The 14306-nt window shown below is 47.5% G+C and overlaps 1 protein-coding gene across 1 annotated transcript; it reads right to left on the bottom strand.

The window, feature by feature from the left end:
* Positions 1-15: 15 nt before the first annotated feature.
* LOC137308043 (G-protein coupled receptor 183-like) lies at positions 16-13936 on the bottom strand. Its single transcript, XM_067976986.1, has 3 exons — positions 13071-13936; positions 7268-7289; positions 16-135 (listed from the first exon to the last, which is right to left on the bottom strand). Exons 1-3 carry the CDS (start codon positions 13934-13936, stop codon positions 16-18), a joined length of 1008 nt encoding a protein of 335 aa, XP_067833087.1.
* Positions 13937-14306: the final 370 nt, after the last annotated feature.

Here is a 14306-nt window from a genome sequence, read left to right as displayed (position 1 = left end):
TCCAACACTTCAATCCTATCTCATGGATTCAGACAGGGTGAGCTTCTTCTCTGAAACCTGTGGAAACCAATGGGCCCAAGAGATTGCTGCGGTGCCAGGATGCAGAATTGCAGAGATCACGTAGGACTCTGAAGCCTGTAAATGGACAGATATCAATACAGTTATTAAATATTCAAAACAATGTGATCCGATATATTAGAAAGTGAACTTTTTCTTTATTCGTTCACGGGATGTGGGCGTCGCTGGGGAGGCCAGCATTTATTGCCCATCCCTAGTCGCCCCTTGAGAAGGTGGTGGTGAGCCGCCTTCTTGATCCGCTGCAGTCCGTGTGGTGAAGGTTCTCCCACAGTGCTGTTAGGAAGGGAGTTCCAGGATTTTGACCCAGCGACAATGAAGGAACGGCCGATATATTTCCAAGTCGGGATGGTGTGTGACTTGGAGGGGAACGTGCTGGTGGTGTTGTTCCCATGTGCCTGCTGCTCTTGTCCTTCTAGGTGGTAGAGGTCGCGGGTTTGGGAGGTGCTGTCGAAGAAGCCTTGGCGAGTTGCTGCAGTGCATCCTGTGGATGGTACACACTGCAGTCACAGTGCGCCGGTGGTGAAGGGAGTGAATGTTTAGGGTGGTGGATTGGGTGCCAATCAAGCGGGCTGCTTTATCTTGGATGGTATCGAGCTTCTTGAGTGTTGTTGGAGCTGCACTCATCCAAGCAAGTGGAGAGTATTCCATCACACTCCTGACTTGTGCCTTGTAGATGGTGGAAAGGCTTTGGGGAGTCAGGAGGTGAGTCACTCGCCACAGAATAACCAGCCTCCGACCTGCCCTTGTCGCCACAGTATTTATATGGCTGGTCCAGTTAAGTTTCTGGTCAATGGTAACCCCCAGGATGTTGATGCTGAGGGATTCGGCGATGGTAATGCCGTTGAATGTCAAGGGGAGGTGGTTAGACTCTCTCTTGTTGGAGATGGTCATTGCCTGGCACTTATCTGGCGCGAATGTTAATTGCCACTTATGAGCCCAAGCCTGGATGTTGTCCAGGTCTTGCTGCATGTGGGCTCGGACTGCTTCATTATTTGAGGGGTTGCGAATGGAACTGAACACTGTGCAATCATCAGCGAACATCGCCATTTCTGACCTGATGATGGAGGGAAGGTCATTGATGAAGCAGCTGAAGATGGTTGGGCCAAGGACACTGCCTTGAGGAACTCCTGCAGCAATGTCCTGGGGCTGAGATGATTGGCCTCCAACAACCACTGCCATCTTCCTTTGTGCTAGGTATGACTCCAGCCACTGGAGAGTTTTCCCCCTGATTCCCGTTGACTTCAATTTTACTAGGGCTCCTTGGTGCCACACTCGGTCAAATGCTGCCTTGATGTCAAGGGCAGTCACTCTCACCTCACCTCTGGAATTCAGCTCTTTTGTCCATGTTTGGACCAAGGCTGTAATGAGATCTGGAGCCGAGTGGTCCTGGCGGAACCCAAACTGAGCATCGGTGAGCAGGTTATTGGTGAGTAAGTGCCGCTTGATAGCACTGTCGATGACACCTTCCATCACTTTGCTCATGATTGAGAGTAGACTGATGGGGCGGTAATTGGCCGGATTGGATTTGTCCTGCTTTTTGTGAACAGGACATACCTGGGCAATTTTCCACATTGTCGGGTAGATGCCAGTGTTGTAGCTGTACTGGAACAGCTTGGCTAGAGGCGCAGCTAGTTCTGGAGCACAAGTCTTCAGCACTACAGCTGGGATGTTGTCGGGGCCCATAGCCTTTGCAGTATCCAGTGCACTCAGCCGTTTGTTGATATCACGTAGAGGGAATCGAATTGGCCGAAGACTGGCTTCCGTGACGGTGGGGATATCGGGAGGAGGCCGAGATGGATCATCCACTCGGCATTTCTGGCTGAAGATCGTTGCAAACGCTTCAGCCTTGTCTTTTGCACTCACGTGCTGGACTCCACCATCATTGAGGATGGGGATGTTTGCAGAGCCTCCTCCTCCTGTTAGTTGTTTAATTGTCCACCACCATTCACGACAGGATGTGGCATGGCTGCAGAGCTTTGATCTGATCCGTTGGTTGTGGAATCACTTAGCTCTGTCTATAGCATGTTGCTTCTGCTGTTTAGCATGCATGTAGTCCTGAGTTGTAGCTTCACCAGGTTGGTACCTCATTTTTAGGTACACCTGGTGCTGCTCCTGGCATGCTCTTCTACACTCCTCATTGAACCAGGGTTGATCTCCTGGCTTGTTGGTCATGGTAGAGTGAGGAATATGCCGGGCCATGAGGTTACAGATTGTGGTGGAATACAATTCTGCTGCTGCTGATGGCACACAGCGCCTCATGGATGCCCAATTTTGAGCTGCTAGATCTGTTCTGAATCTATCCCATTTAGCATGGTGGTAGTGCCACACAACACGTTGGATGGTGTCCTCAGTGCGAAGACGGACTTCATCTCCATGAGGACTGTGTGGTGGTCACTCCTACCAATACTGTCATGGACAGATGCATTTGCGACAGGCAGATTGGTGAGGACGAGGTCAAGTAGGTTTTTCCCTCGTGTTGGTTCGCTCACCACCTGCCGCAGGCCCAGTCTAGCAGCTATGTCCTTCAGGACTCGGCCAGCTCGGTCAGTAGTGGTGCTACCGAGCCACTCTTGGTGATGGACATTGAAGTCCCCCACCCAGAGTACATTTTGTGCCCTTGCTACCCTCAGTTCTTCCTCCAAGTGGTGCTCAACATGGAGGAGGACTGATTCATCAGCTGAGGGAGGACGGTCGGTGGTAATCAGCAGGAGGTTTCCTTGCCCATGTTTTACCTGATGCCATGAGATTTCATGGGGTCCAGCGTCAATGTTGAGGACTCCCAGGACTACTCCCTCCTGACTGTATATCACTGTACCGCCACCTCTGGTGGGTCTGTCCTGCCAGTGGGACAGGACATACCCAGGGATGGTGATGAAAGAGTCTGGGATGTTGGCTGAAAGATATGATTCTGTGAGTATGGCTATGTCAGGCTGTTGCTTGACTAGTCTGTGGGACAGCTCTCCCAATTTTGGCACAAGTCCCCAGATGTTAGTAAGGAGGACCTTGCAGGGTCGACTGGGCGTGGTTTGCCGTTGTCATGTCTCGTGCCTAGTGGTCCGATGCCGGGTGGTCCGCCCGGTTTTATTCTTATTATGACTTTTCGTAGCGAGATTTTACAACTGATTGGCTTGCTAGGCCATTTCAGAGGGCAAATAAGAATCAACCACATTGCTGTGGGTCTGGAGTCACAAAAAGGCCAGACCGGGTAAGGACGGCAGGTTTCCTTCCCTAAAGAACTATCTGTTCAATGACTGGTATCTCACAGTCCGTCTCTCTCAGGGTGATATCTGTACACTGACTGGTGACTCTCAGTCTCTCTCTCTCAGGGTGATATCTGTACACTGACTGGTGTCTCTCAGTCCCTCTCTCTCAGGGTGATATCTGTACACTGACTGGTGACTCTCAGTCCCTCTCCCTCAGGGTGATATCTGTACACTGACTGGTGACTCTCAGTCCCTCTCTCTCAGGGTGATATCTGTACAATGACTGGTGTTTCTCATTTCCCTCTCCCTCAGGGTGATATCTGTACACTGACTGGTGTCTCTCAGTCTCTCTCTCTCAGGGAGATATCTGTACACTGACTGGTGTCTCTCAGTCCCTCTCTCTCAGGGTGATATCAGTACACTGACTGGTGTCTCTCAGTCCCTCTCTCTCAGGTTGATATCTGTACACTGACTGGTGTCTCTCAGTCCCTCTCTCTCAGGTTGATATCTGTACACTGACTGGTGTCTCTCAGTCCCTCTCCCTCAGGGAGATATCTGTACACTGACTGGTGTCTCTCAGTCCCTCTCCCTCAGGGTGATATCTGTACCCTGACTGGTGTCTCTCAGTCCCTCTCTCTCAGTGAGATATCTGTACAATGACTGGTGTCCCTCAGTCCCTCTCTCTCAGGGAGATATCTGTACACTGACTGGTGTCTCTCAGTCCCTCTCCCTCAGGGAGATATCTGTACACTGACTGGTGTCTCTCAGTCCCTCTCTCTCAGGGAGATACCTGTACACTGACTGGTGTCTCTCAGTCCCTCTCCCTCAGGGTGATATCTGTACACTGACTGGTGTCTCTCAGTCCCTCTCCCTCAGGGAGATACCTGTACACTGACTGGTGTATCTCAGTCCCTCTCTCTCAGGGTGATATCTGTACACTGACTGGTGCATCTCAGTCCCTCTCCCTCAGGGAGATACCTGTACACTGACTGTTGTCTCTCAGTCCCTGTCTCTCAGGAAGATATCTGGACACTGACTGATGTCTCTCAGTCCCCCCTCAACGGCCCTCAGTTCCAAAGCAGCTCACCATCCTCAATCTCTACTCATCTAACCCCACTCTCTGCACCCATCCCCACTCTCTACGCACCTCTCCCCACTCTCTCATCTCCTCTCCCCACTCTCTACTCACCCATCCCCGTTCTCTATCACTAACAGTGACATTACCTCCATCCAAACCGGCCCTGCCTCTTCAACTTCTCAAAGATCCACTCACCTGTCTCTCTCTCTCTCAGTCTCGGTGTTTTGGAATCAAGCGATTGGATCTTTTCCCGTAGACCGTGCCGGAGTCTGGGACTGTCGGTGTGGACTCTCGGGAAGAGCCCGGTTTAATTGTGGAGAGTCGGCTCGAGTAGAAGAAGAAGCGAGAAGGGAGAAGTTTCAGGGAGTCCTTCACCCACCTTCCAACTGGTAGAAGCAGCTGCTCGGATCAGCGACCTTTCATAGATGCTGAGCTGCAGTTGGTGTAATTGCTCTGCTCCTCCGTGACATGGGCTGCTCAGGCTCCTCCCTCCACCCCGATTCGATGGGACTCCTGATGGGAATCTCAATGTAATTCCAGCATTGTTGGGATGGGTGGTATATTGTCCATTCACCTCTGGAGACCTGGGGTCAAATCCAGCCCCAGACAGAGGGGTGAAGGTCTCCCCTCTCTGATGGAGGACTGGGTGGAGATGTGGGTCAGACACTGGCCTTTCTCCCTCTGGGACCTGGGGTCAAATCCAGCCCCAGACAGAGGGGTGAAGGTCTCCCCTCTCTGATGGAGGACTGGGTGGAGATGTGGGTCAGACACTGGCCTTTCACCCTCTGGGACCTGGGGTCAAATCCAGCCCCAGACAGAGGGGTGAAGGTCTCCCCTCTCTGATGGGGGTCTGGGTGGAGATGTGGGTCAGACACTGGCCTTTCTCCCTCTGGGACCTGGGGTCAAATCCAGCCCCAGACAGAGGGGTGAAGGTCTCCCCTCTCTGATGGGGTCTGGGTGGAGATGTGGGTCAGACACTGGCCTTTCACCCTCTGGGACCTGGGGTCAAATCCAGCCCCAGACAGAGGGGTGAAGGTCTCCCCTCTCTGATGGGGTCTGGGTGGAGATGTGGGTCAGACACTGGCCTTTCACCCTCTGGGACCTGGGGTCAAATCCAGCCCCAGACAGAGGGGTGAAGGTCTCCCCTCTCTGATGGGGTCTGGGTGGAGATGTGGGTCAGACACTGGCCTTTCACCCTCTGGGACCTGGGGTCAAATCCAGCTCCAGGCAGAGGGGTGAAGGTCTCCCCTCTCTGATGGGGGTCTGGGTGGAGATGTGGGTCAGACACTGGCCTTTCACCCTCTGGGACCTGGGGTCAAATCCAGCTCCAGGCAGAGGGGTGAAGGTCTCCCCTCTCTGATGGGGGTCTGGGTGCGGATGCGGGTCAGACACTGGCCTCTCCTGTTCTGGGACCTGGGGTCAGATCCAGCCCCAGAAGGCGGGGTTAAGGTCTCCCCTCTCTGATGGCGGATTGGGTGGGCAGTGCGTCCCACTACGTCATCACAGCCTGACAACTTTCCATCGATCAGTAATCACTGAGATTTCCATCCCCTGTTCCCCCCCCCCCCCACCGCCATTATACTATTACAGACCCTGGTCACCAGTCCCACCCTGCAGTAGATCAGGTGTCAGTACACACTGAGATTTCCATACCCTGAATGTGACACTGAGCCTTTTCCACATTCTCAGCACGAACTGCAAACAGAGATAGGTTTCTATCCAAAGTCACTCATTGTCCTTCTGTCTCCTTTCTTGTTATTGCCTTTTGGGATTGAACATTAGATTTGCCTGTCTAACTATCTATCTATCTATATGTTTATTGTATCAACCTCTGTCCAACTATTTATACATAGCTTTTTCTGTCTGCCTATTTATGTCCTTATCTCTGTCAATCTATCTATATATCTATCGATTGATCTATCTATCTGCCTATTCATCCATCTATCTATCCATCCATCTATCTATCTATCTATCTATCTCAAAGCGATGTAACTCCCGATCTCTCTATCTATTTTTGTACACCTATCTGTCTATCTCTATCTATCTTTCCATTTACCTACATATCTTATTATCTATTTATCTTTCTATCAATACTGACGCATACATTTCTCTACCTATCTATACATCCATTTATATATATCTATCTCTCCAGCTTTACATCTCCGCATCTGAGTTTCTCTATTTATTTTACCTGTCGATCCCTCTCTCTCTCTCTCTACCGTTGTAGCTATCTCGGTATCCATTCATCCTTATACAGGACTGAGAGGAGAAAGACCAGAGTAAAACTCACTCCACCACCCAGTACTCTATTGTTATCTGGAATGAGTCTTGATGTGAAAAAGAAAGACGCCATTGGTTTGGTGAAATGACACAACCTTTATTCACTCACAATGCTAAACTTTGAACTTCTTGTCGCTGGATCTTCAAAGGAACAGTGAAAAATACAGAGAAGGTAACGAGATGTCCCATTTCAATCTGAACAATATTTCCTTGAGGTGAAACCCTGATAACAGTCTCGAGTCATTCTGTCTTTGACAATAAGTTATTTGATCCACTAACCACTCTAGCCCAGTATTCGGAAGGGCCACGCTATGATGTCTCCTAACATGTTGCCAGACTCGAGGGAGCATTGCAATTGTTAACTCTCTCTAAAGTCCGCACCCCTTCAAGAGCCGAATACTTCACCCATATCTGGGGACGGTCTCCCAGCTCCTCCCTCACAGCCAGGCACGGGATACACGAGAAAGATTGTTTAATATGTAATTCTCTCAATTCTAGGCTCCAAAGTTCATTTTTATGCCTCTTGCTTTCTTGGCACTTTTTCATCTGTTGTCTATTGTCAGTCTGTCTTAGTTTTGGTGTTTTAAAAGTCAACTTGATAGCATTTAACTAACTATTGTTGAGTTACCTGGTCCTCATCCTTTTTCAACCTAATTGGTAGAATCATAGAAAAGTTTCAGCACGGAAGGAGGCCGTTTGGCCCATCGAATCCGTGCTGGCTCTATGCAAAGACAATCCAGCTAGTCCCACTACCCCGCACTATCCCCATAGCCCAGCATTTTCCCATTTAAAGTGCTTATCCAGTTCCCTTTTGAAAGCCATGATTGAGTCTGACTCCATCACCACCTCAGGGAGCGCATTCCAGATCCTAACCACTCGCTGCGTAAAAAAGTTTTTCCTCATGACGCCTTTGGTTTTTTGCCAATCACCTTAAACCCATGTCCTCTGGTTCTGGACCCTTCCGCCAATGGGAACAGTTTCTCTCTATCTATTCTGTCTAGACCCTTCATGATTTTAAATAACTCGATCAAATCTCCTCTCAACCTTCTCTATTCCAAGGAGGACAATCCCAGCTTCTCCAGTCTATCCACGTAACTAAAGACCCTCATCCCATGAATCATTCTAGTAAAACTTTCCTGCACCCTCTCTAAGGCCTTCACATCTTTCCTAAAGTGCGGTGCCAAGAATTGGACACAATACTCCAGTTGTGAGAAGTGGTCACATTACTCCAGTGGTGTATTGCATGTTTCCCCTTTGACCCTCAGCGAGGTTTCCCCAATAAAAAGCAGCAAATCCACAAAATGTCTATCTATAATATCTTAAAAATCTGACATCCTTGCGCACTTTGTGTCAACTTCTCCCATTATAAATTCCTATCTCTACATATATTATTGTGAGTGCCTATGTAAACGTGTCACGCTGTAATTACACCCTCTCACCAGTGGTGGCGCTGCAGCGCCTCAATTTTGCATCTCTTGGCAACTCCGCATGCACTGCAGAGAATTTCCTCTGTTCCAAACAACTCAACCTCTCTGCTTCCCAAAATAGTCCAACATTTGCGATTTGGAAATAAATAATAATATGAAACCAAAGGTTTGAATGTCGTTAATATGGCCACTCAATTATTTCTGCATGCCCCTGTTCCAATTCTCCAACCCCTCTCCATCCCATTCCCCCCAATCCCACTCCACCTGCAGACCACACATGGTCTTGGCTCCCTATGTGCAACACCAGGATAAGTTGGCTGGTGATATATCAAAGCAATAATAGCCCACACACCCAACAGTAACATGTATCCCAGTGACCACTAGTAGTCTATTCATGTCGACAGAGCCACGTGGCCCCAACAAGCTCTGTTTCATGTATTATACCGGACGACGCACTGTGAGTACATTCCAAGGTAGAAAACCCGGGTGGTCCCGGTTGAAAAACTCAGCTGGTTTTTGACCTCATCTCAATGTTTCCCCATCACCCAATCTCACAATACACCGCAGTTGTCCCTTACCCTGTATATGATATGTTACAATCATCGTAAGTTACATTTATTCTGACCCTCCACCATTTCTTTTGATTTTACATTAATTGTCGTTTTGGTCATCAGAATTAACATTGAATTTGTAAAGGCTAAGCCAGAAATGAAGCAAGTGGCATATTATATAGTCATCAAACTCGACAATGTTGGACTGCTGCCGTGAGGCACTTGTACGTTCTTTGAAGTCCTACATTTCAGTTCTTCCAGTTTTTACCACGTCTGTTCACTCGAGCCTTGTTTTTTTTATTAGTTCATGGGATGTGGGTGTCGCTGGCGAGCCCGGCATTTATTGCTCATCCCTCATTGCCCTTGAGAAGGTGGTGGTGAGCCGCCTTCTTGAACCGCTGCAGTCCATGTGGTGAAGGTTCTCCCACAGTGCTGTTCGGAAGGGAGTTCCAGGATTTTGACCCAGCGACGATGAAGGAACGGCCGATATATTTCCAAGTCGGGATGGTGTGTGACTTGGAGGGGAACGTGCAGGTGGTGTTGTTCCCATGTTCCTGCTGCCCTTGTCCTTCTAGGTGGTAGAGGTCGCGGGTTTGAGAGGTGCTGTCGAAGAAGCCTTGGCGAGTTGCTGCAGTGCATCCTGTGGATGGTACACACTGCAGCCACGGTGCGCCGATGGTGAAGGGAGTGAATGTTTAAGGTGGTGGATGGGGTGCCAATCAAGCGGGCTGCTTTGTCCTGGATGGTGTCGAGCTTCTTGAGTGTTGTTGGAGCTGCACTCATCCAGGCAAGTGGAGAGTATTCCATCACACTCCTGACTTGTGCCTTGTAGATGGTGGAAAGGCTTTGGGGATTCAAGAGGTGAGTCACTCGCTGCAGAATACCCAGCCTCTGACCTGCTCTTGTAGCCACGATATTTATGTGGCTGGTCCAGTTAAGTTTCTGGTCAATGGTGACCCCCATTACTCTCCCACTAGACATGTTAAGTCAGAGGGCAAGAAGGTGGCAGATGGAGTATAATGTGGGGAAATGTGAGGTTATTTACTTTGGTAGGAAGAACAGAAAAACAGAATATTTTTAAATGGTGAGAAATGATTAATTGTTGGTGTTCAGAGAGATTTGGGTGACCGCGCATAAGAGACAGAAAAGGTTAGCATGCTGGTACAGCAAGCAATTAGGATTTTTAGACTCGAGGGGAATCAAGGGATATGGGGACCGGGTGGGAAAGTGGAGTTGAGGTGGAAGATCAGCCATGATCTGATTGAATGGTGGAGCAGGCCCGAGGGGCCGTATGGCCTACTCCTGCTATCATTTCTTATGTCCTGATGTTCTTATGTACCCTTTCCACCTGTCATGCCCATCAATAATATGCTGATCTATCTTTCCATAGTTCTCCCCATTCCATTCCCCCACCCAAAACCCAAAAGGACAAGTTGGTGATTGGATCCCAGAAATTATGAGTATTGTAACAATGGGAATTGGATTTCTCCTGCGGCCATTAAGAAAGAAATTGGCCAATTACTAACTTGTCACGAATAAGTGGGGGTACAGTGACAGGTATTTTTTTGAGTTTCTCCTTGAAGAAGCAATTAATTCATTAACTGTTAATTCTGAACATAGCTGAGTGCAAAGAAAGAGAATCTGCAGCAAGTAGAAGTTAACTGACACAAACCAAAGCATAAACCTCCGAACTGCTGGTTGCTGTGTTGTCGCTAGTGTGAACCTGCCCCATTCTCTCCCCATAGCACTGGATGAATCCCCAAACTAATCCCACTGCACCATTCTCTCCCCATAGCCCTGTATCAATCCCAAACTAATCCCACTGCCCCGCTCTCTCCCAATAGCCCTGTATCAATCCCAAACTAATCCCACTGCCCCGCTCTCTCCCCATTGCCCTGTATCATTCCCAAACTAATCCCACTGCCCCGCTCTCTCCCCATAGCCCTGTATCAATCCCAAACTAATCCCACTGCCCCGCTCTCTCCCCATAGCCCTATATCAATCCCAAACTAATCCCACTGCCCCACTCTCTCCCCATAGTCCTGTATCAATCCCAAACTAATCCCACTGCCCCACTCTCTCCCCATAGCCCTGTATCAATCCCAAACTAATCCCACTGCCCCACTCTCTCCCTACAGCCCTGTATCAACCCCAAACTAATCCCACTGCCTCACTCTCTCCCCATAGCCCTGTATCAACTCCAAAACTAATCCCACTGCTCCACTCTCTCCCCATAGCCCTGTACCAATCCCCAAACTAATCCCGCTGCCACAGCATGATGCAACGGAGTGAACACAAGTACCCGCTCCACCCAGTCAAAATTTCACAATTTCGGAAAACGGGAGGAAACTTAGCAAAAATCAAGTCCCCACGCCAAATCCCAACCATCCCACTCCCCACAAAACTTCAGTCTTCCTTCTGCACCCCCCATCCACCCTAATGCTCTAAATTTTAGGGTCTTCTCGTGTAACATCTGTAAATAATTGAGTCTCATATTAAATGTTCCCTCTGCCAACTGCATGGGAAGCTCCAATGGTGGGTTGGAGTCTCAGGAAATTTAACCCATGTCACCAGCCATGTAGTCAATGTGCTCCGAGGGTTCCTCCTGCCTTTTTATATTAATTGGTAAATAGTTCTGCGTGTCGCCCACGGTCAGTTGACGAATGTAAGTTTTTGACATATATACACAAGATGGCAACAGAGTTGTGTTCATTGAATGGGAAGTGTTGCCCTTTCAATTTAGACAGGGAAATGCAAAGAGAAAAGTGTGAACAAAATTGGTGACGAGGTGAGGTTTGTAAAACAGGAAAGACATGATCGATAGTGAGAGAGAGATAGATGGAGAGATAGGTGGAGAGCGAGAGAGATAAATAGAGAGCTACATGGAGAGACAAGAAAGAGATAGAGAAAAAGAGATGGACAGACAGATAGACAGGGAGACAGACAGATAGACAGATAGATAGAGATCAATAGAGAGATAGATATAGAGTTAGACAGATAGATAGATGGAATGACAGATAGATAGAGAGACTGATCGGTGAACTGATAGAGAGCAAGAGAGATAGATACATGACATAGAAAGATAGTAAGATAGAGAGAAAGATAGATGATAGATAGGAAGATAGATAGATGGATAGATGGAGAGAGATAGATGATAGATAGCAAGATGGATAGATGGATAGATAGATAGATAGAGAGATAGATGATAGAGAGAATGGTCGAAAGATAGATAGACGGGTAGAAAGATAGACAGATAGATAATAGATAGATAGATCGATAATAGATAGAAAGAGAGATAGATAGAAATAGATGGGAAGAAAGGTAGATAGATAGAGAGAGACAAATAGATACATAGATAGATAGATAGAGGTAGATAGATAGAAAGACAGAGAGTGATGGATGAAAGATATAGATAGATAGATAATTAGACTTATAGATAGATAGATAGTGAGATAGCTAGAGAGAAAAGATAGATAGCTAAAGAGATAGACAGATCGACAGTTAGAGAGATAGATAGATAGATAGATAGATAGAGAGATAGAGAAATAGATAGATAGATAAAGAGATATATTGTTAGATAGATGGATAGATAGAGATAGACAGACAGATAGACAGACAGAAAGATAGATAGATAGTGAGATAGCTAGATAGAGAGATAGATAGAGAGATAGCTAGATCGAGCGATAGATAGAGAGATAGCTAGATAGAGCGATAGATAGAGAGATTGATAGATAGAGAGATGGATAGAGATAGACAGACAGATAGATAGATAGACAGACAGAAAGATAGTTAGATGGAGAAATAGATAGAAAGACAGAGAGACAGATAGCGAGATAGCTAGATAGAGGGATAGATAGATAGAGACAGATAGAGGGATAGATAGAGAGATAGCTAGATAGAGGGATAAATAGAGAGAAAGATAGATGGAGTGATAGATAGAGAGATAGCTCGATAGAGGGATGGATAGTGAGATAAATAGTTAGATAGATTATTAGATAGATAGATAGATAGACAGATAGAGAGAGCGAAAGATGGATGAAGCGATGGATAGACAGATAGATAGACAGATAGATAGATAGATAGACAGATACACATGATGGTTGAGAGTTGATGTAGCCAACCTGAGTTCACCATGTTTGATTTACAGAGTCTTCCATTATGTGACCTCCATTTCCAATCACTTGTGCCGCTGGTGGACTTTTCTTCATCATACCCACTTTGCAATTCAGTGGTGGGAAATGGTAAGTGAGACTCTGCTTTCTAATTGAGATTCTTGTCAATGTGGGATTGAGATGGGGGGAGTGGGGTGGTCACTGGGCCAGTGGCGTGTTACACACAGCAGCTACATGGCCTCCACTGAAAGTTCTGGGACCTGAAGATGTAGAGCAGGGGGTTGAGGATAATGCTGAGGAAAGTGAGGGTCCAGGTATACAGCCGAATATTACAAACATACCACATTGAGATTTTGTACTCGGGACTCAACAGGTTCTTCAGCACGAAAGAAAGTTCAATGATGTGAAATGGGGCAAAGCAGAAAAGGAGGAGAGCCAAGATTGCCCAAATGGTCTTCAGCACTTTCTTCTTCATCAGCTCCATGGATTCCTTCCCAGCTCCCACTTCGATCATCTTCTTCGCTGTCAGGGCATAGCAGGCCAACAGGATCACGATTGGGACGAAAAATGTGACCACTTCGGAGCAGAGGTGAAGCACTGGGCGACCTGACCAGAGTGAAACCAAAGCCTTGCATGAAAGTGGGTCCTTTAACGTGCCTTTTGTGAAGAAAAAATGCACCAGACTCAGGGAAAACACGATGAGCCACGTTGCGATGGAAAGGCCAACATAGTATCGAGGCCTTCTCCAGGAATGAGACCTGATGGGGTGGACAACCGCGATGTATTGGTCAATGGCAATGCAGGTCATGAAGGGTGGGATGCCGTAAAGGTTGATTATACTCAGGATAAAACAGAGATCACCGAGAAACTTCACTGAGCTATATTGTAGGGTGCATTGCACAATTTCAATTGTAGAAGACAGGATGACGAAGAGGTCAATGATGATCAAGTCAAGCAGGAGGACATCAGTTGGTGATGAGACCTTCTTCAATCGTACGATGTGCCACAGTGCAATTGAGTTCCCAATAATGCCGGACAGAAGGATCGGGCTATTGATAATGGGAAGGAAGAACAATTGCCTCATGAAACTGGCTTCAAAAGTGCTTTCCATCGAGGGCCCAAGAGTGACATTTCCAGCCTGAATGGTTGAATTGATCTCCAACCAGGATTCGGTGACTGTTGCATCCCAGCCCACAAAAGTGGCCATTTGGTGTTATGCCAAACAATACAGAGCAACGGATGAACAATGTCGGGGAATGAGATCCGATATTGTTCAACAACAGTTGAGACCGCCCTGTCAGATTATTGGTTTTTGAAGGTCTCAGTTGGCTCTCCAACACGTTAATCCTATCTCATGGGTTCAGACAGGGTGAGCTTCTTCTCTGAAACCTGTGGAAACCAATGGGCCCAAGAGATTGCTGCGGTGCCAGGATGCAGAATTGCAGAGATCACGTAGGACTCTGAAGCCTGTAAATGGACAGATATCAATACAGTTATTAAATATTCAAAACAATGTGATCCAAAATATTAGAAAGTGAACTTTCTTTATTCGTTCACGGGATGTGGGCGTCGCTGGC

Source organism: Heptranchias perlo, unplaced genomic scaffold (assembly GCF_035084215.1).
Source record: "Heptranchias perlo isolate sHepPer1 unplaced genomic scaffold, sHepPer1.hap1 HAP1_SCAFFOLD_118, whole genome shotgun sequence".
NCBI lineage: Eukaryota > Metazoa > Chordata > Chondrichthyes > Hexanchiformes > Hexanchidae > Heptranchias > Heptranchias perlo.
Note: the sequence above shows the minus strand (reverse complement) of the source record. Positions and strands in the feature narration are given on the sequence as shown.